The 26,967-nt window shown below is 36.3% G+C and overlaps 1 protein-coding gene across 4 annotated transcripts in view; it reads left to right on the top strand.

Annotated features, from left to right (window-relative positions):
• Positions 1-14,496, top strand: part of RB1CC1 (RB1 inducible coiled-coil 1) — a 90,953-nt gene extending 76,457 nt beyond the window's left edge. For 2 of the 4 annotated variants that reach the window (XM_048212387.2, XM_026516481.4), the window contains exons 19-24: positions 1,801-1,855; positions 2,869-2,916; positions 7,164-7,222; positions 9,326-9,453; positions 12,234-12,304; positions 13,106-14,496. In XM_048212387.2, the coding sequence (XP_048068344.1) occupies positions 1,801-1,855; positions 2,869-2,916; positions 7,164-7,222; positions 9,326-9,453; positions 12,234-12,304; positions 13,106-13,183 (439 nt within the window). In that variant the 3' untranslated portion in view covers positions 13,184-14,496. Of the gene's footprint in view, positions 1-1,800; positions 1,856-2,868; positions 2,917-7,163; positions 7,223-9,325; positions 9,463-12,233; positions 12,305-13,105 lie in introns of all 4 variants that reach the window. The other 2 variants (XM_026516482.4, XM_026516480.4) reach the window with 1 other exon arrangement.
• Positions 14,497-26,967: the final 12,471 nt, after the last annotated feature.

The raw sequence follows: 26,967 nt of genomic DNA, 5'->3' as shown, positions 1-26,967 counted from the left end.
GAAACCATAAAACTCATGGAAGAAAATATAGGAGGCGAGGTCCTTAACATTGGCTGTGGCAGTGATTTGGGGGGTTTTTCACTGGAAGCAAAGGCAACAAAGATAAACAGGTGGGGCTATAAAAAGCTTCTATATATAAACAAAATGAAAAGGCCACCTATGGAGTGGGGAAAAAATATATGCAAATCATATATATATGATAAATTATTAATGTCTGAAATACCTAACAAATTCATACAACTCAATAGCAAAGAAACAACCCAGGTAAAAAGTAGGCAAAAATTAGGTGTTTTTTCAAAGATGACATGCAGATGGCCAACAAGTAATGAAAAGGTGCTCAGTGTCACTAGTAATCAGGGAAATAAAAATAAAACCACAAGATACCAGTCACCTCATCTCTATCAGGAAGTCTATTATTAAAGAGACAATCAGTAGATGACAAATGCTGGCAAGAATGTGGAGAAGGAGCCCTCATGTACTATTTGTGGGAATGTAAACACTGGCACAGCCACTATAGAAAACAGGATGGAGGCTCTTCAAGAAATTAAAGGTAGAACCACCATATGATCCAGCTGTCTCATCTCTGGGTATATACATGCAAAGGAAATGAAACCATCATCTCAAAGAGATTCCTGTACTCCCATGTTCATTGCAGCATTATTCACAGTAGCCAACATATGGAAACATCCTAAGTATTCCTCAGTGGATGAATAAAGAAAATGGGTAAGAAAATGGTGAATAAAAATATATAATGGATTATTATTCGGCCATAAGAAAGAAGGAAATTCTGCCCTTTGAAACAATGTAGATGAACCTGGAGGCCATTATGCTAAGAAAAATAAGCCAGACTAAGAAAGACAAATACCGCATAGTATACCTTATATGTAGGCTCTTTAAATAAGAAGTCAAACTCAGAATAGAAAAGTGGTTGCCAAGAGACAGGAGGTGAGGGAAAAACGTTGCAAACTTCCAGTTATACGGTGAATAAGACCTGAGGATATATAGAACGTGTGGACAGTAAATGATAACACTGTGTTGTATATTTGAAATTTGATAGGAGAGTAGAATTTCAGTGTTCTCCCTGCCTTGTAAAAAAGGTAAGTGATGGAGCTGTTAGCTAACTCAGTGGAGGGTCTGCTTTCACACTGTGTACATATATCAAATCATATTTTATACTTTGAATGTCTCACACTTTTATTTCCTAATAGTAGTAAAAATAAAAATACAAGCCGACACCCTGTTACATTTTTTCTTTTCTGAGTACTTTAGTGTGATGGGCAGATTCACACATGGCACAGTAACTAGCACATTTATAGTCATTTAGTAGTACTTTTGAAGTCTTCATTGATACTTGGTTTATTTTTTGTAAAATAAAACTTTAAGTTCTGTAGCTTACTCAAGGGTGTGTAGCATTTTGTTTTGTTTCTAGTTTTAATAGTGAAGCCACCCAAGAAGTACCACTTGATTGGTAACATGGGTTAACCCACACATAGGAAGAAGAGTGGTTCTTAATCCCTGGGGGAAAAAAACTTAAAATTCAAAAGACCTTAGTTCTAGAAAAATGCATGCACAAAGTTTTGCTTATAATTTCAAATGGTTTGTAGATCTGGGTTCAAGACCTGGTACAAAGAATATACACCATTAAAATCCTAATTTAAACAGGCTGCTTTTGAAAATTTAGTGCAAACCTTTAAATTTTTTAAGTGCTCTGTATTAATAGTTAAATTTCCAAATCTTACTGGAAAATGTAAAATCCAGAATTTTAAACAACTGAAACTAAAATAAATCATTCTCTTTTAGAGAAAATATACATATGCTATCTGAAGAAAAACAGAGAATAATGCTGTTAGAACGAGTAAGTAAATTGCTTTCTTGAACTACAGTGCTTGCTGTGTTCCCTCTGGGGATGCAGTTACATAAACCTTATATTGAAAACATACCCAGTTGTGTTTATAAATTAGATCCTTTTTTTTATGGTCACTTTTGTGGTTAATGTTTTGAGAAATCCTGTCTGTCTTTTTTTTTTTTTTTTTAACCCAACTGGCTAAATGTTTGGCAGTAGTATTTCAGTCCTCTTATTTTCATTTCTTGCCAATAAATGAAGTCTCTGTCAGTAAGATAGATTGGTGATCTTTATAAAATGAATATATGGAATAATGGTTTTATTCAATAGCAGTTCAGAATGTAGCAAAACATTATAAATGTGAACTTCATGTATTTCAGAAGCAAGATAACTATTTTCTAGAATTGGGTGAAAATAGAATATGTATAATGAAGAAGAAAAGTTAAGGGGTTTTTTTAGAGATTAATTGAACAAAAAAATTTGGCAATAAGGGGTTTCCTCCCAGTTTTACTATCAGGTTATATATAATTTTGATCCAAAGTTAACGTATGTTTATTCATAGACCACTTTTCATTCCTTTGGCTTTTAAGACTTTCTGCATTTTCTTTATTAAAAGGTTGTGTGATCACCTTTGTCAGAATCAGCTGGGGTGTGTATTAACAATTACAGAATCCTCCTCTTAGGCCATACCTATTCCTATCTCCTGTCTACCCCCTATATAGAGTCTTTGGGGATAGATCTCAGCTATTTATTGCATATTTACAAGTGCCACAAGTAATTGTAATGCATATTAAACTGTGAGAACTCTAGGCTTAGGTAAGTGTACCTAAAATTGTTCTAATTCTCTCTTAAGCCTGTAAATAATTAAAACAGTTGGAAACAACCCATAAAAAAGAATACACTCACTAATTTTTCATACTAGATCAGAACATTAATGTGAAGATTCAGGAAATTTTGACAATTATTAAGTTTCAATTTGAGAAGGTACAGGGCATAAACCACAGGTCTCTTTTTTTCTCCCACAGACATTACAGCTGAAAGAAGAAGAAAACAAGCGGTTAAATCAAAGACTGGTAAGTTATTTTTCTTACCCAATAGATGTTGGCATTTCAAAGTGTTTTGTATTATCTTTTATTATAAATACTATCAGAGATATGTATGGGTTGATTAATTTATTTCTAGTAGTTTCATTGGGCCATGTGGGTCATTAATGAATTGATTCTCAGAGTGATGACCTCAGAGTGATGACCTTGGGTCAGAGTTACTACTATCTGTGGCCATAGAGCTGACCACGTGAACTACCTTACTAATGTTAAAATCAGTCAATAAAATCAACGCAGTGTTTCTGATTAAAAAGCTATGATCATTCAGGATCCCATAATTACATGTATTTGTAACATCAAGTTAGGATTCTTAAATAGGTAACTAAGTTAGAGGTACTTTTCACAGGCCTTTTGAAAATTAACATGTTCACATGTAAGTGTGCATAATTAATACGTTGTATCCCTTCCCCTTTTTTTCCTTTAAATTCAGTTAATTAACATATAGTGTATTATTAGTTTCAGAGGTAGAGGTCAGTGAGTCATCAGTCTTATGTAACACCCAGTGCTCATTATATCATGTGCCTTCTTTAATGTCCATTACCCAGTTACCCCATCCCCCATCCCCTCTCCTCCAACAACCCTGTTTGTTTCCTATGGTTAAGAGTCTCTTATGGTTTGTCTTCCTCTCTTTTTTTATTTGTTGTGGTTGGTTTTTTTTGTTGTTTTTTCTTTTATGTATACTGTTCGACCTTGATACCTTGCATGAGACACTATATGGTCTTCTGAATTAATCTTGGTTCTACTCTAACCTGCAAACTTAACCAATTACTTAAAGTTATACAGTTGAACTTACATGCTTTAATAAAGCAATTCATTTTTTAAGTTCTAATAATCGTTATTTACAAAAAAATAGGAATAATCTAAGGCCTGTGTTCAATACTTTTGATTGAAAAGTTTTAAGGCACTGATTAGAATTGAGCTTTTTAAAGATTGTGTCTTGTAGGGAAACATCTGCTTTCTTTCATAGGCCCTTCTTCCCCAACTTAAACAGCATAAATTACATCTTAATTCTACAGTCATCAGTCATATAGACAATTAGTCTGTAGTCATTCTAGTCAATCATTAATTTATCACCAAGACAATCTTAAGGCTATTTGCTGTTTTTATAAGCAGAGCAAACTGTTGTTCAAAAAGACTGAGAAGAGTTGCCTATCCCAAACATCATTCAGTATGCTGTTTAATGCAGTATTTCCAATAGGATATAAGCTGTGTTTGGCAAGGGTTATAGTCAGTTTTGTCTGTTGTTAGCACCTGGGATAGTAGTAACTGATACACAGTTGATGCTTGGGAAGTGTTTATGAATGAAAGATTTTTGCCCTTCAGATCCAGAGAATACCCCACTCCCACCCAGAGAGGTGTCTCAGTGTAAAGCATACTTTCATATCAATTTACAACTGTTTTCACAGTTTTTTCTTAAATCTAAGCCCTCATTTATAATAAATATATGAAAAACTTAAGCTTTTTTAAACATCAAAATAAAATTGAATATGGTCTAGAAGATGGATAGTCAAACTTGTCTTCACTGGCAGCATATAGACCATTTGGGTGATTCTTTTTTTTTTTTTTTTTTTTTTTTTTTTTAATAATGATTTTTTATTATATTATGTTAGTCACCATACAGTACATCCCCGGTTTTCGATGTAAGGCTCGATGATTCATTAGTTGTGTATAACACCCAGTGCACCATGCAATATGTGCCCTCCTTACTACCCATCACCGGTCTATCCCATTCCCCTACCCCCCTCCCCTCTGTAGCCCTCAGTTTGTTTCTCATAGTCCATAGTCTCTCATGTTTCATTCCATTTGGGTGATTCTGATAATAAGTTGCTACACTTTTAGGCCTTTCTATTCATTATTTATTGTTGTTTCATTTTGTTTCCAAATGCTAATGAGACCCTGCATCATTCTAGATAATGTTCAGAGGGCAGTGGAAGAAATTCTGAGCATCAGAATTAGACTTATTAAACAAAGAGAAATCCATTTATTTGTCCTTGATTTGTACAACTGTGTAACGGACCCACTGTGCTTAGAAAGTATAGGTATCCTTGCCATCCTTTCTGGCCCAAGACCATGGGACACATGTCCTATGTATCGTGTGGTGGCATAAAAAATGGATTAAAGCCTGTTTGAAGAGCAAACAGTCCCATCTGAGCTAAGGCAACATTCTTCATCAGCTAGCATGTCCCATTCCATTGTGCTCATCAGGAGAGGAAATGAATGACAATCACACCTTTCATTATTTAGCATCTGATGAGAATAGTGGGGGTTTTTTTAATAAAAATTTTTTATTATGTTAGTCACCATACAGTATATCCTTAGTTTTTGATGTAATGCTCCATAATTCATTATTTGCGTATAACACCCAGTGCACCATGCAATATGTACCCTCCTTAATACCCATCACCGGCCTATCCCAATTCCCCACCCCACTCTCCTCTGAAGCCCTCTGTTTCCAGAGTCCACAGTCTCTCATGGGTCATTCCCCCTTCTGTTTACCCCCTTCATTCTTCCCTTCCTTCTCCTACCGATCTTCCTGCTATTTCTTATGTTCCATAAATGAGTGAAACCATATGATAATTGTCTTTCTCTGCTTGACTTATTTCACTTAGCATAATCTCCTCCAGTCCCGTCCATGTTGCTGCAAATGTTGGGTAATCGTTCTTTCTGATGACTAAAGAATATTCCTATGGACCACATCTTCTTAATCCAGTCATCTGTTGAAGGGCATCTCGGCTCCTTCTACAATTTAGCTATTGTGAACAATGCTGCTATGAACATTGGGGTGCATATGGCCCTTCTCTTCACTACGTCTGTATCTTTGGGGTGAATACCCAGTAGTGCAATTACTGGATCTTAGGGTAGCTCAATTTTTAACTTTTTAAGGGACCTCCACACTGTTCTCCAAAGTGGCTGTACCAACTTGCATTCCTACCAACAGTGTAAGAGGGATCTCCTTTCTCCACATCCTCTCCAACATTTGTTGTTTCCTGCCTTGTCCATTTTTGCCATTCTAACTGGCGTAAGGTGGTATCTCAGTGTGGTTTTGATTTGAATTTCCCTGATGGCTAATGATTTTGAACATTTTTTCATGTGTCTGATAGCCATTTGTATGTCTTCATTGGAAAAGTATCTGTTCATATCTTCTGCCCATTTTATGATTTATTTGTTTCTCATGTATTGAGTTTGAGAAGTTCTTTGTAGATCTTGGATACCAGTCTTTTATCTGTAGTGTCATTTGCAGATATCTTCTCCCATTCCGTGGGCTGCCTCTTGGTTTTTTTTGACTGTTTCCTTGGCTGTGCAGAAGCTTTTTATCTTGATGAAGTCCCACAAATTAATTTTTTCTTTTGTTTCTCTTGCCCTTGGAGATGTGTCATGAAAAAGTTGCTGTGGCCGATGTCAAAGAGGTTGCTGCCTATGTTCTCCTCTAGGATTTTGTTGGATTCCTGTCTCACATCGAGGTCTTTTCATCCATTTAGAGTTTATCTTTCTGTATGGTGTGAGAGAGTGGTCAAGTTTCATTCTTTTGCATGTAACTGTCCAATTTTCCCAGCACCATTTATTGAAGAGACTGTCTTTTTTCCACTGGATGTTTTTTCCCGCTTTGTCAAAGATTAGTTGCCCAAAGAGCCAAGGGTCCATTTCTGGGTTCTCTGAGAATAGTGGGTTTTTAAACTGAAGTTCTCAGAAGTTGCCTTGAAGGTAAGTGAGGGACGTTACCAACTCTCAGAACTTTATTCTCCCACCCGCATTTTAACCAGAGGAGTATTGTATTTATTTGTTTTCCTAGTTAGATATTGGACCTTTGAATAAGATTTTCCTAAAGAGTTTTTTGGTTTGTTCTTTTACCAAAAGGAAAGATTTGAAACTGATGTATTATAATTGGGAAACGCTTCTCCAAAACTTTTCAGTTTCTACTCTGTGATTTTTTTAATATTAACTATGTAATTATAAATAAAATATGATTCTATATTTAAATAGTTTTTAATGCAGCCAAATTTGATTAAGAAAATACCATAAGTAAAAATGTAGGTGAATTTGTCCACTGCAGATCATTGTTGAGGAAAGGAATTATATTAATGAACCTCATATTTGGACTCTTTAAAAGCTGGGACACAGATGTGAATATGTGTGACATCGAAAGAAATTTTTGCAGCAAGGACCTAATAAGCATATGTGGTGCTCTAATTGTATGAGCTTTATTCATTTTTTTTTAGATGTCTCAGAGCATGTCTTCAGTATCCTCAAGGCATTCTGAAAAGATAGCTATTAGAGAGTAAGTATTATATTTTTATTTTCTGTTTTCCGTGTGAAATAAATTTATTGATTTGGATAGTATTGAATTGTTAATGAAAATATTTTTCAGTGGCTCTAATTCTCCAGATTCAGGTGCATTCAGCTGAGTGTTTTGTACCCATTGGTAGTAAAAATTTTTTATTAGAAAGTGTAGTTTTTTCTCAATTATTATTCTTGGAAATATTAGGATTATATTTGAAGTCATTATTACAGCTTCAGTTATCATTTATACACAAATAGTCCTTTTGACTCTACTTCACTTTTCAGCTAATGCCATCTCTTTTAAATCCCATTTATTACCTTAGCCTTTTACATTTTAGATTGGAGAGTCAATTAGATTGGAGATTTTTTAAGTTGCAGTGTTTCCTCATTTTTATTTTTCAGACTTCATTTTATTGATACACTACAAATTCATAATATACTATTTATCAGTTGAATAATTTCATAGACAGTCTTCTAGAACCACATTATACTGTAGTAGTATATTGGGTTTTGGCATGGGCTATTTGAAAGGAGAGTCCCTGTAGTAAAGTTTTCAAAAAGCATTGTTAGCAACACATGGACACTGGTCAGTCTTCTATACCTGTCAGGATAGATACAAAAATCAGATCTGTCAACTTAATTTTTGGTTCCTAGGCATCTGTGGTTTCTGACTTCAACTTCTCATTAGAATTTTATCTTTTCTCAGTGATGTTAAAAACGCTAGCTGGTATCTGCTTTTATGTATCAGCTGTATGTCATATCAAATCCAGTTTCTGGCCTTTAAAGATTAGAGTGAGATGAGCTTTAAAAAAAAAAACAACAACAACTTTTTTTAACTGCCTAAAGAGAGGCTCTGTCCACCTTTTTGAAGGCGTCCAGGTACTTAGCCACAAGAGTGCCTGCCACATCTTGTTAGGTAGGCATCAAGTATTTGTAGGATAAGCAATTAATGAAAAAGCTGTTATCCTTTAAAAGCTTTCCCAGTGAGTTTGATGATTTAGCAGGTGCGGGGCCTACTAAATTAAATTATCTTGACAACTAAGAAATCTGAGATTGACTTTCTTTTTTTTTTATTTTTTTTAAGTTTTTTATTTTAATTCTAGTACAGTTAACGTATAGTGTTATATTAGTTTAGGTATACAATGTAGTGATTCCACAATTCTACGTGTTACTCAGTGCTCATCATGATAAGTGTACTCTTAATCTCCATCACCTATTTCTCCCATCCCCCCCCACCTCCCCTCTGGTAACCATCACTACTCTTACTCAACATAGTACGGGAAGTCCTAGCCACGACAGTTAGACAACAAGAAGAAATAAAAGACATCCAAATTGGCAAGGAAGAAGTAAAACTTCCACTATTTGCAGATGACATGATACTATATAGAAAACCCCAAGGGTTCCATCAAAAAACTACTAGAACTGATAAATTCAGTAAGGTCACAAGATTAACTTTCAAGACCTGTACAGATTTTGTACATTTCTAAAAATTATTCTGAAGACACAGAACCAATTAAATTATATGGGCAGTTGTACCCATTTCTTTCTTTTGCTCCTTCTTTCAGGCCTTCACCCTAAAGCAGTAATTTCCATTGACTTGTTTAAAACTAGTTAAGTATATGAACTGAGCATAGTAGGTTTTTCTTTCAAATTGAAGAGCTCTATACCTAGAGACAGGAAAAATTGTACGTAGTCTTTCTTTGCTGTAACTGTAAGTTCACTTGGAATTTGTTTCATGTTCTAAGATGGAAGATGAGGATAAATATCCTCTTCCTGTGATTGGTGACTATAATGGTGCTTTTTTTCTCCCCTTCATCCAAGCATCTGTTTTGTTTTTTTAAACAATAGATGGTATTGGGGATTTATAAATTTTGGTCTTTTGACAGTCATGGGCATTATCCTTTGAACATGTGCTGTGTATGACCAGCATTCCCACTGGGAGCAGGGTAGAGTTAAAAAAAAAAAAAAAAATGTTAATGTGAGTTTTAATAATGCATTGATATTTGAATATAGAGTTGAACATTGCAGAATATATACTTAAAGTTTTCAGAAGAGGATGACAGTAACCATTGAGGACAATAAATTATATTCCTTTATTCAGTTTTCAGGTGGGAGATTTGGTACTCATCATCCTAGATGAGCGCCATGACAATTACGTGTTATTTACTGTTAGTCCAACCTTGTATTTTCTGCATTCGGAGTCTTTGCCTGCCCTGGATCTCAAACCAGGTGAGGGTGGTAAGTGTCATATCCATAACTAAAATATTAAACCTTGAGTATAGAGAATATATCAAAGACGTTTCTACCCTCTTATCTAATTATAACAGAATTAAATCACTAAGAAGGAACTCTGCTTAATATGTTTGTTTTTTGTAAAATCTGCATTATACAGATTATTTTCCTGGATTTTGTGAACTGTTCAAAGTTAGAGTGTATTTAATACGATTGGGTCCAGTATCTCATACCCTAGCAAAAGCAGAATTATATTGTCAGAATTCCCATATAAATGCAACCTATTTGAGCTTTAGTTCACACTCATTTGTTTATGAAGGCAATAAAGAACGATTTTAGAAAAAAACATTCTCTCCAGCCGTAAAGTGTCTTTTCTGTCCTATTTATTATGTTCCTGCCTTGTTTTTCATTAAATTTGTCAATAGATAGTTTTTTAAGGCTTAAAAAAAAGTTTTGTTAAAATTTACTAAATTACAGTGCCTATTATATATTACTTTGATCTTTAAAGAATAGGTACCTTGGGATACTTAGCTTAAATAGAATTATTAAAATACAAGAATATATGTCCATTTACATTGATGTTTCTGTTTGGAATGACTTACCAACACAGGCAAATGCCAGCTCTTGAACTAGACCAATGTCACATGATCACTCCATCATGGCTGTTGGTGATGGGTTGATGTCCATAGAGTTGTATAGTTTTCATATAACCTTGAAAAATGAGAAGATAAGCTTACAACTTACTGGTTTTGTGTCTTGAAAACAATGAACTTGGTATTTTTTCAATTTTCTGTGGGTTTCTTTTTTCTCATTTCTTTAAACTTTTTATTTGAAAATGATTTTTTTTTTAAGATTTTATTTATTTATTTGACAGAGACAGCCGGCGAGAGAGGGAGCACAAGCAGGGGGAGTGGGAGAGGAAGAAGCAGGCTTCCAGCAGAGGAGCCCGATGTAGGGCTTGATCCCAGAACGCCGGGATCATGCCCTGAGCCAAAGGCAGACGCTTAAGGACTGAGCCACCCAGGCACCCCTGAAAATGATTTTTAAATTTACCAGAGTTACATAATAAGTACAGTGCAAAACAAAACAAAACAAAAAAAAACCATCTACCTTTACTCAGATTCACCTACTGTTAACATTTTGCCCCATTTACCTTATTCTATGTGTGTATGTCTAAATGCATAAATACAAAAATATACATAAACGTGTGCTTGTTTTTGTTGCCAGAACTGTATGAGCCTAAGTTATATATATCATGGATCTTTGTCTTTAAATATTTCAATATGCATTTCCCAAGAATAGGAAAGTTAGTGTTTAAATCTAGGAAACACTTGAGGCGCCTGGGTGGCTCAGTTGCTTGAGCGTGCAACCCTTGGTTTCAGCTCAGGCCATGATCTCAGGGTCCTGGAATCGAGCCCCATATTGGGCTCCACACTCAAGGAAGTCTGCTTGAAGATTATCTCTCCCTCCCTCCACATGGCACATGCTCTTGCTCTCTCTCAAATAAATCTTTAAAAAATTAAATAAAAAAATCTAGGAAACACTGCATACTCTTAGAGGTTTACAGTACACATTACCATTTTAAAGGTTCTCACAGGTCTTGGAAAAAAGAATTTCTTTAATAATCTTACTTTACCAAGGAACTCCAGCCTTCCCTCCCCTCCACCCTTTTTTTGAGAAATACAGAACAGAGGATACCAATTGGGAATAATGCTACCCTACCCCTGTGTCATTGCTTTGGGGATTATTAGAGTGTTTTTTGTACCCATGACAGTGGGACTTACTACTCCTCAAACATAAAACATAAGCATTTAGTTTTAGATCATTCTTTTCAGAAGTCATGAATTGTCTGTGAAGTGCTATAATACTCTTTAGGGTATTTTTCATATCCTGTGGTGTAGGGGCTTTTATCTTTCTATCATGTGATGTATCTGTGTATTTTATTTCTGATAGTTTACTCATGATATCTTTCATTTATATGTTGCCAAATCATGTTTAGGGAATAAAAATCAGTTTTGTCTTCTCTTAGGAATCTCAAAGGCTTTAGCCTAAACCAGATAATTTACTGGCCAAATACTTTTGAAATCGACTCTTTTAAAAACTTATCTTCTGATGAATTTAAAAATAGAACGAGTACTTTCCTTTTCTTAGCTTGTCACACTTCGGCTTTATGAGGACTAGTCTTTTCATCCTGTCTGCTCCCACATTTTCCACCTCCCTTTCACAAAAGCACTGTCTTTCCAGACTTTGGTGCTTAACCCTTTAACTGTCATTTTTTGTGGAGTACAGATGTGAGGCAGATTCAGCTCTTGCCCTTGAGCACTGGTGTTAAAAGCACCCCCCCCCCAACCAAAGAAAAGGGCAGTACTTTGCTTTGAACCTAGAAAATAAAATTTGTCTGAATAACTGTCTGCTTTCAGAAATGGACATGGTCATCTTCGTTACCACTTTCAGTAGATGGCACTGTTGAGCTAATTTAGAATTCCTAGGTTTATCTGTTCATGATTTGTACTTGGATTATTTGTATTTCTTGAACTCTATTAGTTCTGTGATTTGATTTACCATCTATATTTAATGAGTAAAGCCAAAATTACTGGCTGAAAAGTAAAATGAATTCATTTTTGATTTATAAACCATTTTGTATTTTAGTGATTTGTTTTAAAAGTCTTACACCTTCTTTCACTTTTGAGAACTTTATTAGTTTTGATTCTGGCAGTTGTTTTCATGAGTGATTATACCTGTACTTTTAAAAAGAAATTAACAATTTCATTCAACAGCTTCAGGTGCATCTAGAAGACCCTGGGTACTTGGAAAAGTAATGGAAAAGGAATACTGTCAAGCCAAAAAGGTAAAAACTATATCAAATGATATAAACCTAGGAACTATCAAGAAGATTCAGATTCACATACTGCTTTACATAGAAATTGTTACTAGGGTAGTCATTTGTCCTTTAGCTCATTTGATTGAGTAATATCTTGAATTTAATGAGTGTGAGTATGAACCACCAATTTTGTAAGTATTTGTTACTTATCTTTAGAGAGTAGACGTAGGTAGATTACCAACAATTCATCAGCCTATACGTGAAAGTAACTACAAGTTTCTGTTCTGTAACTGTCAAGTTATTAGTGTTTTCTTGTGCAAAAAAAGAAAGAACACACAGCATAACTGATGATTAAAAGTGAATCTATTTGTAGTAGAGTTGTTTCCTATTTTTCATATACTACCCCCATTGAAGAAAGATAATGCAAAATATGTGATGACTAAAAATGTACCTGACTATGTTAGGAGTGTCAGTGCTGCGGAGTCAGTGGAATCTAATGAGCGTTTTTCCTGACTCACTGTAATTTGGGGCCCCTCTGTTCCAAAACGCTAATGAAACTTAAACTGTATATTGATTCTTTGATACTTAAAATCATGACATACGTCTCCCTTTGTACTATATTCTTGAGCGGTGATTACCAGCTCTTTCTTCCATCATTAGTGGTTCAGTGTACTCTCATATGTAAGGGCTGGATCTTGTGTAGTTTGGTAAAGACTTCTCACCCATGCTTCTTAGCCCCGAGTACTCTCACATTGAGTAGTATGATAGGACAGTACCTCTGTAATTTGGTTTTAACCATTTAAGTGATTCCTTTTCTTCTCTTCTTAGGCACAAAACAGATTTAAAGTTCCTTTGGGGACAAAGTTCTACAGAGTGAAAGCTGTGTCGTGGAATAAGAAAGTATAACTTATGGAAGAAATTAAACGTTCTGTGACATTTTTCTGATTTGTCCTACAGTGCTTATTCATCACTCCAAAAACAGCAGGCCATCTTTTTATACAAAAGTCACCGTGACAATATACTTCATTGGTGTATATCATTTACTTTTTAACTGGCTACGTTTTAGGAACAATAAATTCATCAAAACCCTTGGCTGAATTAAAATGGTTTTGGTTTTTTTTTTACCCAAATAACTAGAAATGCGGACCAAACTAGTTCATTTTCTCAAAGGGCATACCCTGCATTGTGGCTTATGGTTAGCCATATTAATTGCTTGTTACATATACATTAGCTTGAACTTAGATATTAAATGTTAGTTATTATTACCAGCATTTGTCCTTTTGTGAAATCAATATCAGAAAACTTGCACTCTTAAACACATTCTTTATAAAATGTATAAATTCTTCAAAACTATTTAAAGAGGAGTGTTATTGCATGCAGATAATCATAACTTTGAGTTTGCCTCTGTAGATTACTAAAGCAAATTGTTTCATTTATTTTTTTAAATGCCCTTTGATGTTTCAAAACAAAAAGAAACTCTTAATTTGATAGACTGGTGTTAAGATCAGCCATAATCTATCTTCGAAAGCACTTTCAACAGTGGTCACCTGGGTTCTAAAGGGAAGAGTCTGTGCTGTTGACAGTTTCAAATGCAGCACTGGAACCTTCCCAACCTCTTTATTATTTGGTTTAGAATAATCATATTGATGAAATCGTAATTCATGGTTTGATTTCAGAAAAAGCATATTCATTGTACATTAACCATTTAGAGGTCATTTAAATAACAAAATATTGTATTGTAAAAGACATGTAGAATTTTAAAACAATAAAGATTTGAACCTGTAAATGTGTGTGCCTTTTAAAGAAGGATACGTTTTTAATATATTTGAGTGATTGCTGAGAAGTATGACAAATTTGTTCTGTATCATATCAAAAGAGAGACATGTTTATTACAAAAATGTTCTTTAACTATATACTATGTAACAGGGTTAAACAGTGTTATGTAGAAGAGAATTGTGTAAACTAGATATGTAGACAAATTGCTGTGGAGCAAAGGTATTTAAATGAATTAGTTGAGTTGGATGAGGCTTGTTTCAGGTTTGTTGCTAGAGAACAATAATAAAATTCTTTTTCAGAAAATATTTAATTTCTTCTTAAAAATAAGTTAAATATTTTTTTAAATATGTATATCTAATAGTACAGAAAATGGAATAAACACCATAGTGTATAGAAAACTGAATTTGACAACATATTAATGAATAAATGAACAAATGATTTCACATGTTTCTATTTAATCCTTCCATGACATCTCAATGCAAAAAATACCAAAGCAATAAACTACTTTATATACAGAATGGTTTTGTTAAGCAGATTTGGTTGGGTCTAAATGAATCTGCCAGATGGACCATTTTGACTTACTTGGTGCCATTCACACATATAAATATGTGATCATTGTGCTGTGGAATCACAGTGGCCTGACACATGAAAGCCATCATCTCATTAATGCTCTTCTTTAATGTTGGATTTTATTGTTTATAGTTTTTCTTCTCTTTTATATCCATCCTATCAGTGTTCACTTATCCCTTTATAAAGCACATGTAAAGAAAATGAAATTTGCTTAGTTAAAAAGAAAAATGAAACCTGGAAATCAAAACTCATTGAATTCTTACCTTCATATGGTTATGGTCAATGTACTGTGCTTTTAGGCATCAGAAGTCCCGAGTTCCATTTCTAGATCTAACCTTAACTTGGGGCAGTTTGCATAAACGGAACGTCAGTTTTCTCATGTATAAAATGGTGCAATAATAGGACCTACCTCCTAAGGTTATTTTGAAGGTTAAGTGATGAAAATTAAAGTACTTGGAACAATTTCAAAAACAGACTAAATATTGAATAAACATCTATTGGAAAGATTTTTTGCATAATCAAAACCTGTTAAATTCACTATTCAAACTCTAATAGAAATGTATCTTTATTCCAGGGATGAATGTTTAAATCACATTTTATTGCAAGTAAAATTTAAGCACACGTGAAATATGTGGATAATTTTTTTTGCAATGGTACCCCTGCATATGCTAAGAACAGAATGAGCAAAAGTTATCTAAACCTTCACTTTTATTTTTTAAAATTACCGTGGTATAAGGGTCACCAGGGTAGTGCAGTCGTTAAGCATCTGCCTTCGGCTCAGGGCGTGATCCCAACGTTCCGGGATCGAGTCCCACATCGGGCTCCTCTGCTGGGAGCCTGCTTCTTCCTCTCCCACTCCCCCTGCTGTGTTCCCTGTCTCGTTGGCTGTCTCTCTGTCACATAAATAAATAAAATCTTTAAAATAAATAAATAAAAATTACCGTGGTATAAGACATGTACATGCTTTCAAAAAAATTAATACACTCCTAAGGCCCTGTTCCGTTTCCCAGTTGTACCACCTAGAAGGTAAAATTTTATTTTTTAGCCTTTTTTAGTTTATATGCCAAATCATATGACTACACTGCAATTAACTTGATAATTTGTTATCAGTTTACTTACATGAAATTTTAGTTATTTCATGAGAACTTTCTGCTATCTTTCCAATTATTTCATTAGAACTTTCTCTGCTCTCTTTCCAATAATTTACTGTTATTTTCCAACTAGCATTTACATTATCATGACTCTACTGTTTGCTGAGCCAAGTCCTGAACTACGATTACATTTCCTTCCTTGTACAGACCATAGTCTATTTGAAGCTTTTCTGTTGTTTTTTCTTCTTGTGCTGCTATTGTGTAATTGCCAGAGCCTCGATCTTTTTAAGTGCTGCTTCATATTTTATTTCATCCAGCCACATTTCCCAGAGACCTGCATTTTGGAACCATCTCTCCCCATGCTTCATTATACACAGCTAAAATGAATCAGTTGTCACTTTGAACATTTCTTGGAAACTTTTTTTAGCCAGAAGCACACGTTTGTTAGTTTTGCCATTTGTTTGGCTACCGCAAAATACATCATCATCTTTCCAGCTTCCAGTTGCAGTTTCTCTACTTTTCCGACCTTCACGGAGAGTTCCTTCGCTTGTTCCGGCCTTTTGTTACGGCAGCATCTCTGTCTTGGTACCAATTTCTGTATCGAGTGTTTATTGTTGTGTAAGTATTCATTCTAAAACAGTTGCTCACATGGCTGCAGTCACCTATTGACTCAACTTAGGCTGGATACTCCATAATGCCTTCACTCATGTGTCTAAAGGTTAGGTAGGGTTGTCCTCAGGGATGCTTTGGTTCCTTATGTGGCCTCCGTCATAATACCCTGGCTTTCTAAGCAATGCAGCATTCCTAAAAGAGAGGCAGCAAAACTCAGAGGCTTGGAGGTCAAATTCTGTCACTTGTGTTTTGGTCAAACTAGCAGAACCAACTCAGATTCAAAGGAGTAGCAAGGGATAAAAATTGTCTTTTTTAAACCATCACAATTCTTTCTGAAGTTAGGTGCAAAATAGCTATTGCCCTTTAATATTTAGAAACAGTTACAGATATTAGTCATAATCTCAGAATATGAACAAGCCATCTTTGGCCAATTTTAAAAATGCTTTGTATAATTTATAATCTGTGAGTAAGATGGAAATTCTTTCAAACACTTCTTAACATAGTGGTAATGAGACTCTACAGTCAGCTGTAAGTTATTTGGTTTACATACTTCTTAAGTGTCTCAGACTTGGAGACCATTCCGTTTAAGCTCCACCTGTTCCGTTCCTACCTTAAATAAGGCTTACTAGCAATAACAGTTCTCATGTAATGGAAACAAATGGCAAGCCTCCATGTTACAAAATTCAAGATTAGTTCTCCATGTGCTCTCCTCATCAAACCAATAATTGTGAGCATCACAGAAGAAATAGACCTAGCAATGCCTCTTTAGTGTCTACACCCCCATTAAAATACTGTGCCATTCAGCCATTTTAACAGATGTCACCTATTCTTTTTCTTTCAGAGCAGGTGCTAGGCCTGCTAGAGGAGGAATCCCTCTATTCTCACTGAACTATCACTACAATATGGGCAAGTCAGGAATTTCCAGCACTTTTAGAGGCTATTTTTACAAATGTTTTGCGTTGCTTCTGAAAGATGTGGGACCTGATAGCAAAAATGCTTCTTTTTTTTTTTTTTAAAGATTTTATTTATTTATTTGACAGAGAGAGACAGCCAGCGAGAGAGGGAACACAAGCAGGGGGAGTGGGAGAGGAAGAAGCAGGCTCCCAGCAGAGGAGCCCGATGTGGGGCTCGATCCCAGAACGCCGGGATCACGCCCTGAGCTGAAGGCAGACGCTTAACGACTGCGCCACCCAGGCGCCCCAGCAAAAATGCTTCTGACAGTCTAATTTCCAGTTGTCTTAATACTCCTTTCTTAGACTGATTTAGAAATGCCACCAGTTAATTCCTCCACTAGTCAGTAATAATATTACGCAGTGAATAGCTCATGTAGGTGTCACTTGTAATCTCTTTGGAATTCCGCTGTACCCATGGGTGTCTGCTTCACCAGTTGAAGCTTCTAACATCAACTACTTAGTTTCTTAAAGAATGAGTTCTTAACTCCTACAAATGTAAGGCCTAATCTCGCAAGCATATACGATGCCTGAATTCTCTCAGCAATTTCAGTTACATACTACAAGTTTATCTCTTCATCTGACCTGCTTAGAAGTATGATTTCTGGAGCTGTCACCATATATGCAGGTATTAACTTTTAAAACAGGTTATACATGGTCTAGTAGAAATGTATACTCTGCCCTTATGTTTTCATACCACGATATACATAACTAGATCCTTAAAAGTAACACTTTAGCCTGTAGCATTGAAGAGTGCAGGAAAACATGAGTGAGCAATGTTTACAACTGTGGCCATTTCACACCCTGGAAATAATTAGCAGAGTACTCTTCTTAACAGCACTAAAAGCAATTGTGCATAATTTAAACTATTTTGAGTTGCCTTACAAATAATACTGTCATTATATAATAAGAGCATTCAAAAATTCTGCAAGAATTCTGTCATCACTCTGATCGTGATATCCATGGGGATCTGGGATGCCAGACAAGTCACCTTCCAACTTGGGTACCCGGGATTTCCCAAACTACCTCAGCATTGAACAATTGTGCACTCCTTAAAACATTGGAGAGGCTTTTCCTCTCTGATTTATTGAATAACCGGCTATTTACCATTATAAATAGAGTATTCACAGTTAAGGTAGTTGAAATCTCACACCATAAGCTAAGTGATAATTCCTAGCTCATAACATTAAGAGGTGGATACAGGCTTGTGGATGTAACTGGAATGTCAAGAAATCTCTCTACTTTCACAGCTTATCAAAGTTGTCTTCTGGGGATTTGAACTACTTACAACCTCACAAGCATGCCCATGCTGCTCTGTATTCTAAATATCTCCACTCAAACTGTTTTCCCATAAATGAATGAATGAATCAGTAGTCCTACTCCATGTCCTTGTATAAAGGCCGGCCATGTTACTGGGGTGTGATTCCAGTATAAACCAAAACCATTGTCATTTGTGACAGTAATATGGTTGCCAAGGGAATATAGTATACTAACAGATAAATTCTGTCTCTTGTTGGAAGTGGAATTATCAAAATGCAGCACAGTGAGCCAGAAATTGGAGCAAACTGGTTGTCAGTAGCAGTTCAGCTGTAGGAAGGAGTCTAAGGTGGGGGACTCACCTTAATGCTACTCACCCTTCTCCCCCAGCTGCCATTTCTTAGCTTCCCTTTCCTATCTCCCTGTGGTTAATTTTGGCTTTTACAGTTGTTCAGGTATTAGCTTTTTTAAAAGTGCAATTTAAGTTCTAGTCGTGTCTTCCTGAGACTATCACCAAATCCTTGTCTTAATTGGACTGTTTTAAAATCCCAGCTACACATCCACAGCCTCTAGGACTATTTCTCCAGATGACTACTGAATTATTTCTTTAAACTTTCCTCATTTTACTCAAGTTTTAGGGGGTATCTGACTTCCTTCTGCATATGTTCTTTTTAGTGTTTATTAGAATAAGCCAACCTGGAATTGGAAATTCACAGATTTTCATATAAATCTTGAGAATTCCAACAATTTAGACATACTAAAATACCTCCTCAGTGCTCACTACTGTATTATTTCTAGCTGTTTTAATTACAGAGGTTGTATTTAAAAGGTTGTGATTAGAATGAAGTTCAGAAAATCTCCATTAAATGTGTGACATCAAGATGATTCTATTCACATAGCAGTAAACTCCAAAAGTTTTACTTGGGTTAGAAGGGCCAAAGCAAAATGCCTCCTAATGCACTTGTGGCATTCCTTAAAAGGCTCCTATTGTGAAATGGAAGACAGCTAATATCAATGAATCTATTACCATTACTTTGCACAGTGTTTTCCCACAAGTTCTTTTCAAAGTTTTTGGGGAGCTCATATACTCAAGGTTGCTATAATAACAAAGATGGATGTCACTGAAAGTGATGAGCAGTCCCTGTGGCCGTTGGAGAAAGTTCTACAAATTAAGTAAGAGCACAAGGATATAGTTGGTTAGCGACAAGGCGAGTGTTGACTATCTTCTGCAGGAAGTCTCTTAAAATAGTATGAACTGCTAGTCTACCACAGGAAGTAGTCCACATTTTCATAGGTAATGCTCAAGAAACCAAGATTCGCAAGGTTGACCTTTGTCACTCTATCTGCATCTAGCCTTTGTACTTGAAAGAAATACACCTTTGCTCCAAGGAAAAATTCTGAACCTTATCCAGTCAGAGAAACCAGTAGGCCACAGGGATGCTGAGGCCTAGTAAGATAAACTCCAGGGACTGTGCGCTCTGAGGGTACCCTAAGCTGCCTGTGTCCAGTGCTTGCAATCGACTACTTTCTATTCGTGTTGGATTTTCAGGACTGCACATTGCCCAAGTTTATCTCTAGCCCCACATTATCAATATCCACAGCTGAACCTCAAAAATACATGACTTGACACAGCCATCCTTATTCTTTTGCTAAGTCTTTTAAATGTAAGCATCTAGAGAACTTGTTTCCTCGGAAAAATTCCAATGTTTTATGCAGATCATGCTGCTTAGAATTGTGGGTATGATACAATGTGACATTCTGACAGGGTCAGAGAGCTTCTAGTTCTTAAAACTGGGTTCGAATATGGGTTCCAAAGTAAATTACTGGCTAACCTATGTAACTTTTTTTAGCCTCAATTTCCCTGTAGGGATTTCTGTTATCTTTAAGAAATAAATCTTACAGTTTGTTGTGATGATCACAATGAGAGAAAGTAAGTGAAAGTATTTTGCATATTGAAAACTGCCAAACATGGGGCGCCTGGGTGGCACAGCGGTTAGGCGTTTGCCTTTGCCTCAGGGCGTGATCCCGGCGTTGTGAGATCGAGCCCCACATCAGGCTCCTCTGCTATGAGCCTGCTTCTTCCTCTCCCACTCCCCCTGCTTGTGTTCCCTCTCTCACTGGCTGTCTTTATCTCTGTCGAATAAATAAATAAAATCTTAAAAAAAAAAAGAAAGAAAACTGCCAAACAAATATTTATGCATTCCTAGAAAGACTTAAGAAGATTCTATGTGCTTTCAAAACACTAACTAGTGTTGCAGGGTGGTGGTCTTCCTAGGTTTCTACATCATTGCTGTTGTTATTTAGTGTTTAAAAAAAAAAGTGTGGCACCTGGGTGGCTCAGTCAGTTAAGCGTCTGCCTTTGGCTCAGGTCATGATCCCAGGGTCCTAGGACCAAGCCCCGCATTGGGCTCCCTGCTCAGCGGGGAGCCTGCTTCTCCCTCTCCCTCTGCCTGCCACTCCCCTTGCTTGTGCTCTCGCTCTCTGTCAAATAAATAAATAAAATCTTTAAAAAAAGAAAATAAGGCAGCCCACCACCCCAGCCCACCACCACAATCCTGCAAAAGTTAAACCGAGGCAATGCAGACATAAGTAGCCCCTGATATCATGATGTATTTAGGGATACAAAGAAGCACTAAAAACCATCTCTGCTCTCATCCATCTTTCCTTGGGATAAAGGTTTTAACACAAGGACTTACAAATAATTTTAATTCCCATTCCAAACTTAAGGTGTAGCAGCATTTGGGGTGCCTGGCTGGCTCAGTCACTAGAGCTTGAACTCTTGATGTCACAGTTGTGATTCGAGTCCCACATTGGGTGTAGAGATTACTTAAAAATAAAACCTTGAAAAAAAAGGTGTAGCAGCACTTAAAGATTACTTAATATCCTTACTTTGTACATTAAAATAATTTTAGAATATATATTTCTAGAATATTTTAGAAAACAAATTAAACATTTGATCCCTATTTCAGTTTGAATCATTCATTAGATAGCAGCCATTTTTATTTTAACAATTCTGTTTTTCTCTAAATGAAGTATAATAAAAAAACATGACATATATGAAAAATTGTTTTTGACATAGGAATTAAAAATGTTAGAGAACTAATCACATTACACAGTGAACAGATTAAAGTATAGGTGTAGATTTATTTTTTTCATTTCCAAAAAAGAGAAGTTCATTAACTATCTTGAAATTTAAATGAGCCCTTTCCGGACTGATACAAAACTGCCTTTTAAATGTTTCTTACATAAGTTTACATGCTTCAAAAATCACTGAACTGGTAAAGTGATCAGCTATATCACTTCTTTCACATATATATCTTCTAGCGCTATTTGGCTTATCTTCACAAACTCAGGTCTTTGTAGAAGACTTCAGGCAACAAAGTGCTCCTTCTTTCATCTTTACTCTGTGCATATTGTGAATGCAAACAAACTGCACATTGTTCACAGTGCAAATTAGCCAAAATTGGATTCTGTGAGACAGTGACCACTAAGTTTATTCTCTTAACAGAAACTTCCTTGCCTAAATGATTCAGGTAGCTGTCATTTATCAACAAGCTTCCGTGTTATATGGGACCTCAGAGAAGCTCCCCTAACATTTTGAGGAAGCACAAGTGAATCTAGATGGAAGAGAAAATAGAATTCCAAAATTTCAGAATTAAAGCTGCACATATTGCTGAACCTATTTTTAGGGGAGCCAGGTGCATTGTGAGATGGACTTAAGAAATTTTCATAAGACATTAAGTGGTCAGTGACCAAGGACTTGCAGAGAATTGAATCTGTATATTAGTTCCACTGGATGCATCAGAGAACTGTGATAAATACTTACATCAGTGATGAGGGAACAGAAGGCAAGCTGAGGACAACGCAGAAACTGACACCCCGCACCCCCCCCCCCCCATGGGAAGTACCTGACATTCCTCAGGCACTCCTGGCTGCCCTAAAGGACAAAGAAATAGTTAAGCTATAGATACCACAATCCTGCAAGACTTAAGTCTCCCTCAGTTTACAAATGTCTTAGCAGTTTACAAGAACAAAGCATTTCTATCACTAACCTAGCTTCCGGAAGGGAATGCAGTTACAATTAAATGTCCTTATAATCTGCAGCCTCCAGGAAAGTCCCAACTATCTTCATGTTAATGCCTTGCAAGAGGAAAAAACAACCTTAACTTGACAATGGCAAGGCCTCTGGTACCTTGCGAGTCTTCTTTAACATACAAAAGTATTTTCTCAACCTCCCTTTTTCCTTACCTTCCCCCAACCCCATAGTATATAATCAGCCACCCTTCACAACCCAGGGCAGCAACTCTTTCTGCCCACGGGTCCTGTCCCCATGCTTTAATAAACCACCAATTTTGCACGAAAGACGCCTCAAGAATTCTTTCTTGGTCATCGGCTCCGGAGTCCACCCCACTGAACCTCGCTTGTATTCTGTGACCTCATCATCAGGAGATTTTTTTTTTTTAGTCGTCAGTTTATGAAGAATATATGGAATTTCATTTCACAGAAATATGATAGCCAGAGTACATATAAATATTGCCTCTGTACTTAATGTTTCCACTCACAAGCAAGAACTAAACATTTACCTTTCTAATTAAAAGATAATTTAAAATATACATTGCAAATATGGAGATTGCATCAGTATCTATACTGATTACCATATTAAATGCCGAGATTAATGATAAACCAATGTAATATTTTCTTTACACATAATAAGAGCAGTTAAAATCTCGGATTATAGCACTGTTGTTTCTCTGACATCTAAAAACATTTGTAGACTATTTCTAGTAGGTGTTCATATACAGTCGGGAATATAGAAAATGAATTATGAATAATGCAAAATAAAGGCTCCTTAGCATTCATGTAATTTTACTTTTTTCTGAATATTGGGTTAAGGAACATATTTTTTTTTTCTATTAGAAAAAGTAGACAATAAAATTTATAGTAAAAAATTTCTGGGATCACCATTGCCAGTGCATGTCCTGGAGCTCACTGCCATCTTTGTCCTTATAAAGGGATGGAAAGTAAGTCAGGGAAAAGAATCAAAGGAACTCTATGAAGGCAAAAGCATTCACATCTCAACCTAAAAATAGCATGTTGGGAAATTACTATCTATAGCCTCAAAAATCCAGTCCTGGTTTCTGCTCACAGAATAAAATGGAAAAGAAAACAGAGTCCAGAAATAGACTCACATATATACAGTCACCTGATTTGCCACAAAGGTACCACTGCAACTCAGTAGGGAAAGGATGGGCTTCTTAATAAAAGTTACCAGATGGAAAATAAAATGAACCTTGACCTTGCCTGCATACTATGCACAAAACGTATTTGAAACACAAAGTATATTTGAAATGGATCAGGATATTAAATGTGGAAGATATAGTAATGAAACTCTGAACAGAAAAATACCCATTCTTTCCCTGGGGAAAACAAAAAATTCTTAAATAGGACCAAGAAAAGCGATTAAAAGATTGAAACCTTACATTTCATTGAAAACTAAGAACTACAGTTCATCAAAAGACCCCACTGATGGAGTAAAAAAGGCAAGTCACAGACTGGGAGAAGATATTTGCGATGCATACATCCAACAAAGTATTACCAGCTAAACCCCAAGACCTGACCTTTACTTCCTGTACTCACTTTACTGCTTATATTCACAACCTCTGTCTTACATTTTTCCTTAAGCTCTTCTTTATGGCTGACCTCTCAACTCAGGCAAATGAAACCGTAAACTACCCCTCAGGCGATAGCATTTGCCCTGATGAGACCTCCAGCTGGCCCAGAACACCCAGATGGGTTGAGCTAAACCCGACTGTGGCCTGCACGCATGGACCATGGAGTGACCCCTGGCGTGACCAACAATGACCTTTACCTCATTATAATACTAAAATCTCTGTACAAGGAGGAGCCTCAGCCTCATTTACATACAATGTATATATAGGCATGTTTCCTTAGAGCCTCTGTGTGACCTTATGCTGGCCTCTGCCTATGATGACAAGTATACCCTGTGTAAACATTCATCCTCACCCTAAGCAAAATGTACCCATTCACCCTTCCTCAGAGAGTCATGGGTTTGGAAGTTATTTCCCATGATCTCCTTATTTGCTGCAAATAAAGTGTACTTTGTGGAAGGATTCCACCTGGTATACCTGTGATTCATCAAGGAGGGAGAGCAAAGTCATGCTGGTTCAGTTTAAAAGGACTAGTACCTAGAACATATAAAGAACTACAAATCAATAGGAAAAAAGACAAAACCAAAGAAACCAGTTTTTAAACTGAGCAAAATACGCGAATGGTTTCTTCATTAAAAAGGAAAACCAAGTGGCCAATAAGCTATTAATAAAGTGCTGAATGATTCCGTTTTTATGTAGTTCAGGAATAGACAAATGAACAATGATGACAGAAGTTAATTTTGTAGAAGGGGGCAATGGGTGCTAGAAATAGTCTATATATTCATCAGGGTGGGGTTAAATGGCTGTATCTATAGATAGATATTTGTTTTATCTCATTAATTTTTAAAATAACTACGATGGTTGATTTATAGATTTCTTATTACTTTGTCATATGTTGCTGTATGTATTTTTAGACTATATGATTAAGTAGATGTGTCAATCACTGCATCCTGATGTATTTTCCCTTTACCTTCTATACAACACTCGTCTTTATTTTGTATCATTAAAAAACAAAATTCAATGGAATAAATTCAAAGATCTAATCGGCTTTATTCAATGATTCATGAATCGGGCAGTATCCCCTCTAGCAAGCAGAAAGGAGCTCCGAAGGGCTGTGTAAAATGGAAGACTTGTATGGGCAGAAACTGAGCAGGACAAGGAAGTTATTAGCAAAAGAAAAGGACGGACTGTTTCAGGGAAGGTCAACTTCATTTGTGGGAAGGGTGGGGGTCTATCATGCAGGTTACCTCCCTAGGGCCAACCAGGAAATCCCAGATGGACCGGTTAAAGTTCACATTTCAGCAGTTAAATCTTGGTTTGCTGTCCTGGGGGGCGGGTGACTCCATTTGAGTCTTTTATTTATTTTTAACAGTATGATGCTTTTAGCTCTAAAAATATTTTTTGTCGTATATTTAATTGCTACCCTTGCGTTCTTTTAACCCACACTTGTGTCACATGTCATTTTTCCATCTCTTCGTTTTCATCCTTGCATCTTAAGTTTAAAGTGTCTCTTATAAAAAATATATTGATGAATTTATTTAAAAACATTTACTTCAAATTTTTTTTAGGACTTAAGTTCTCTTTTTTGATATCAGCAGTATTTTACCTTGCTTCCTTTTTATTTCTACTTAGGTTAAATTTGTACAACTAAAAAAAGCCTTTCTGGTGATGATCTCTAATTAAGACCAACAAGTACGCTTCATTTTTCCATGTGTTGATAGCTTTATTTATTTATATTTAAACTTCTATCCATCTTTTCCCTAAATAAAGCCTTTCCCCTGAATAAACTCTAAGCAAGGTCCTACATTGTTTTGTTTTCTTGATACTACCCATATTTTTTGTTCAGAGGTTTACTTCCACATTATTTGACAACCTATTTCTTTCCTAGAATTTTAAGGATTGAATTCAGTCAAGAGAGCCAGTTTCATCATCTCTTCCAACGTGGAACTGAATCTCTCTGATTTTACATAAGTGTAACAAACTCAAGGGGTTCATTGCTTGATGATGAGGGAGCAGAAGGCTAGCTTGTAAACAAAGCACAAGTTCACACCCTGCAACCTCCCCCGCCCGCCCCCCCCCCCCCCCCCCCCCCGTTCCCCACTCCCGGGTGGGATACATGTGACATTCTTCCAGGATCTCCCAACTATCTTAACGTTAATGCCTTGCCAGAGGGAAAACAACCTTAGCTTGATATAGCCAGGCCTCCAGTATCCTGAGGGTCTTCTTTAACATATGAAAACCCTTTTGAAACCTCTCTTTCCCTTCTGTCTCCCAACTCCCAGTATTTAATCAGCCACTCCCGATAACCCCTATAACCCCGGGGCAGCAGCTCTTTCTGCCCACGGGTTATAGTCCCGTGCTTTAATAAACCACCATTTTGCACCAAAGATGTCTCAAGGATTCTTTCTTGATGGTCGGCTCACGACCTCACCCCACCGAACCTCACCTATATTCCAAAACCACATCCTGAGGTGCATTAAATTGAACACAACCCATGGAAATGTTAAAAGCAAAGAACTTTTAATTACTTGGGAGAAGATGGACATAGATCTCAAAGCACTCACTGTTTCCTTATGGGTTAGGACAGGAAGCTTCTACTTGGTGTATTAGGCTGGGGGCAAGGAGTTTGCACATGCCTTAAGGAACTGACATATACCTCTATTAGGCACTTCGGTTGAATTGCACATGCCCAGCATATCAATATGCTAGTGCATACCTCCGTACCCTCAAACAATGCCTGAAAATTCCACCCATAGGAGGAGATC

Source organism: Ursus arctos, unplaced genomic scaffold (assembly GCF_023065955.2).
Source record: "Ursus arctos isolate Adak ecotype North America unplaced genomic scaffold, UrsArc2.0 scaffold_6, whole genome shotgun sequence".
Taxonomy (NCBI): domain Eukaryota; kingdom Metazoa; phylum Chordata; class Mammalia; order Carnivora; family Ursidae; genus Ursus; species Ursus arctos.
Note: the sequence above shows the minus strand (reverse complement) of the source record. Positions and strands in the feature narration are given on the sequence as shown.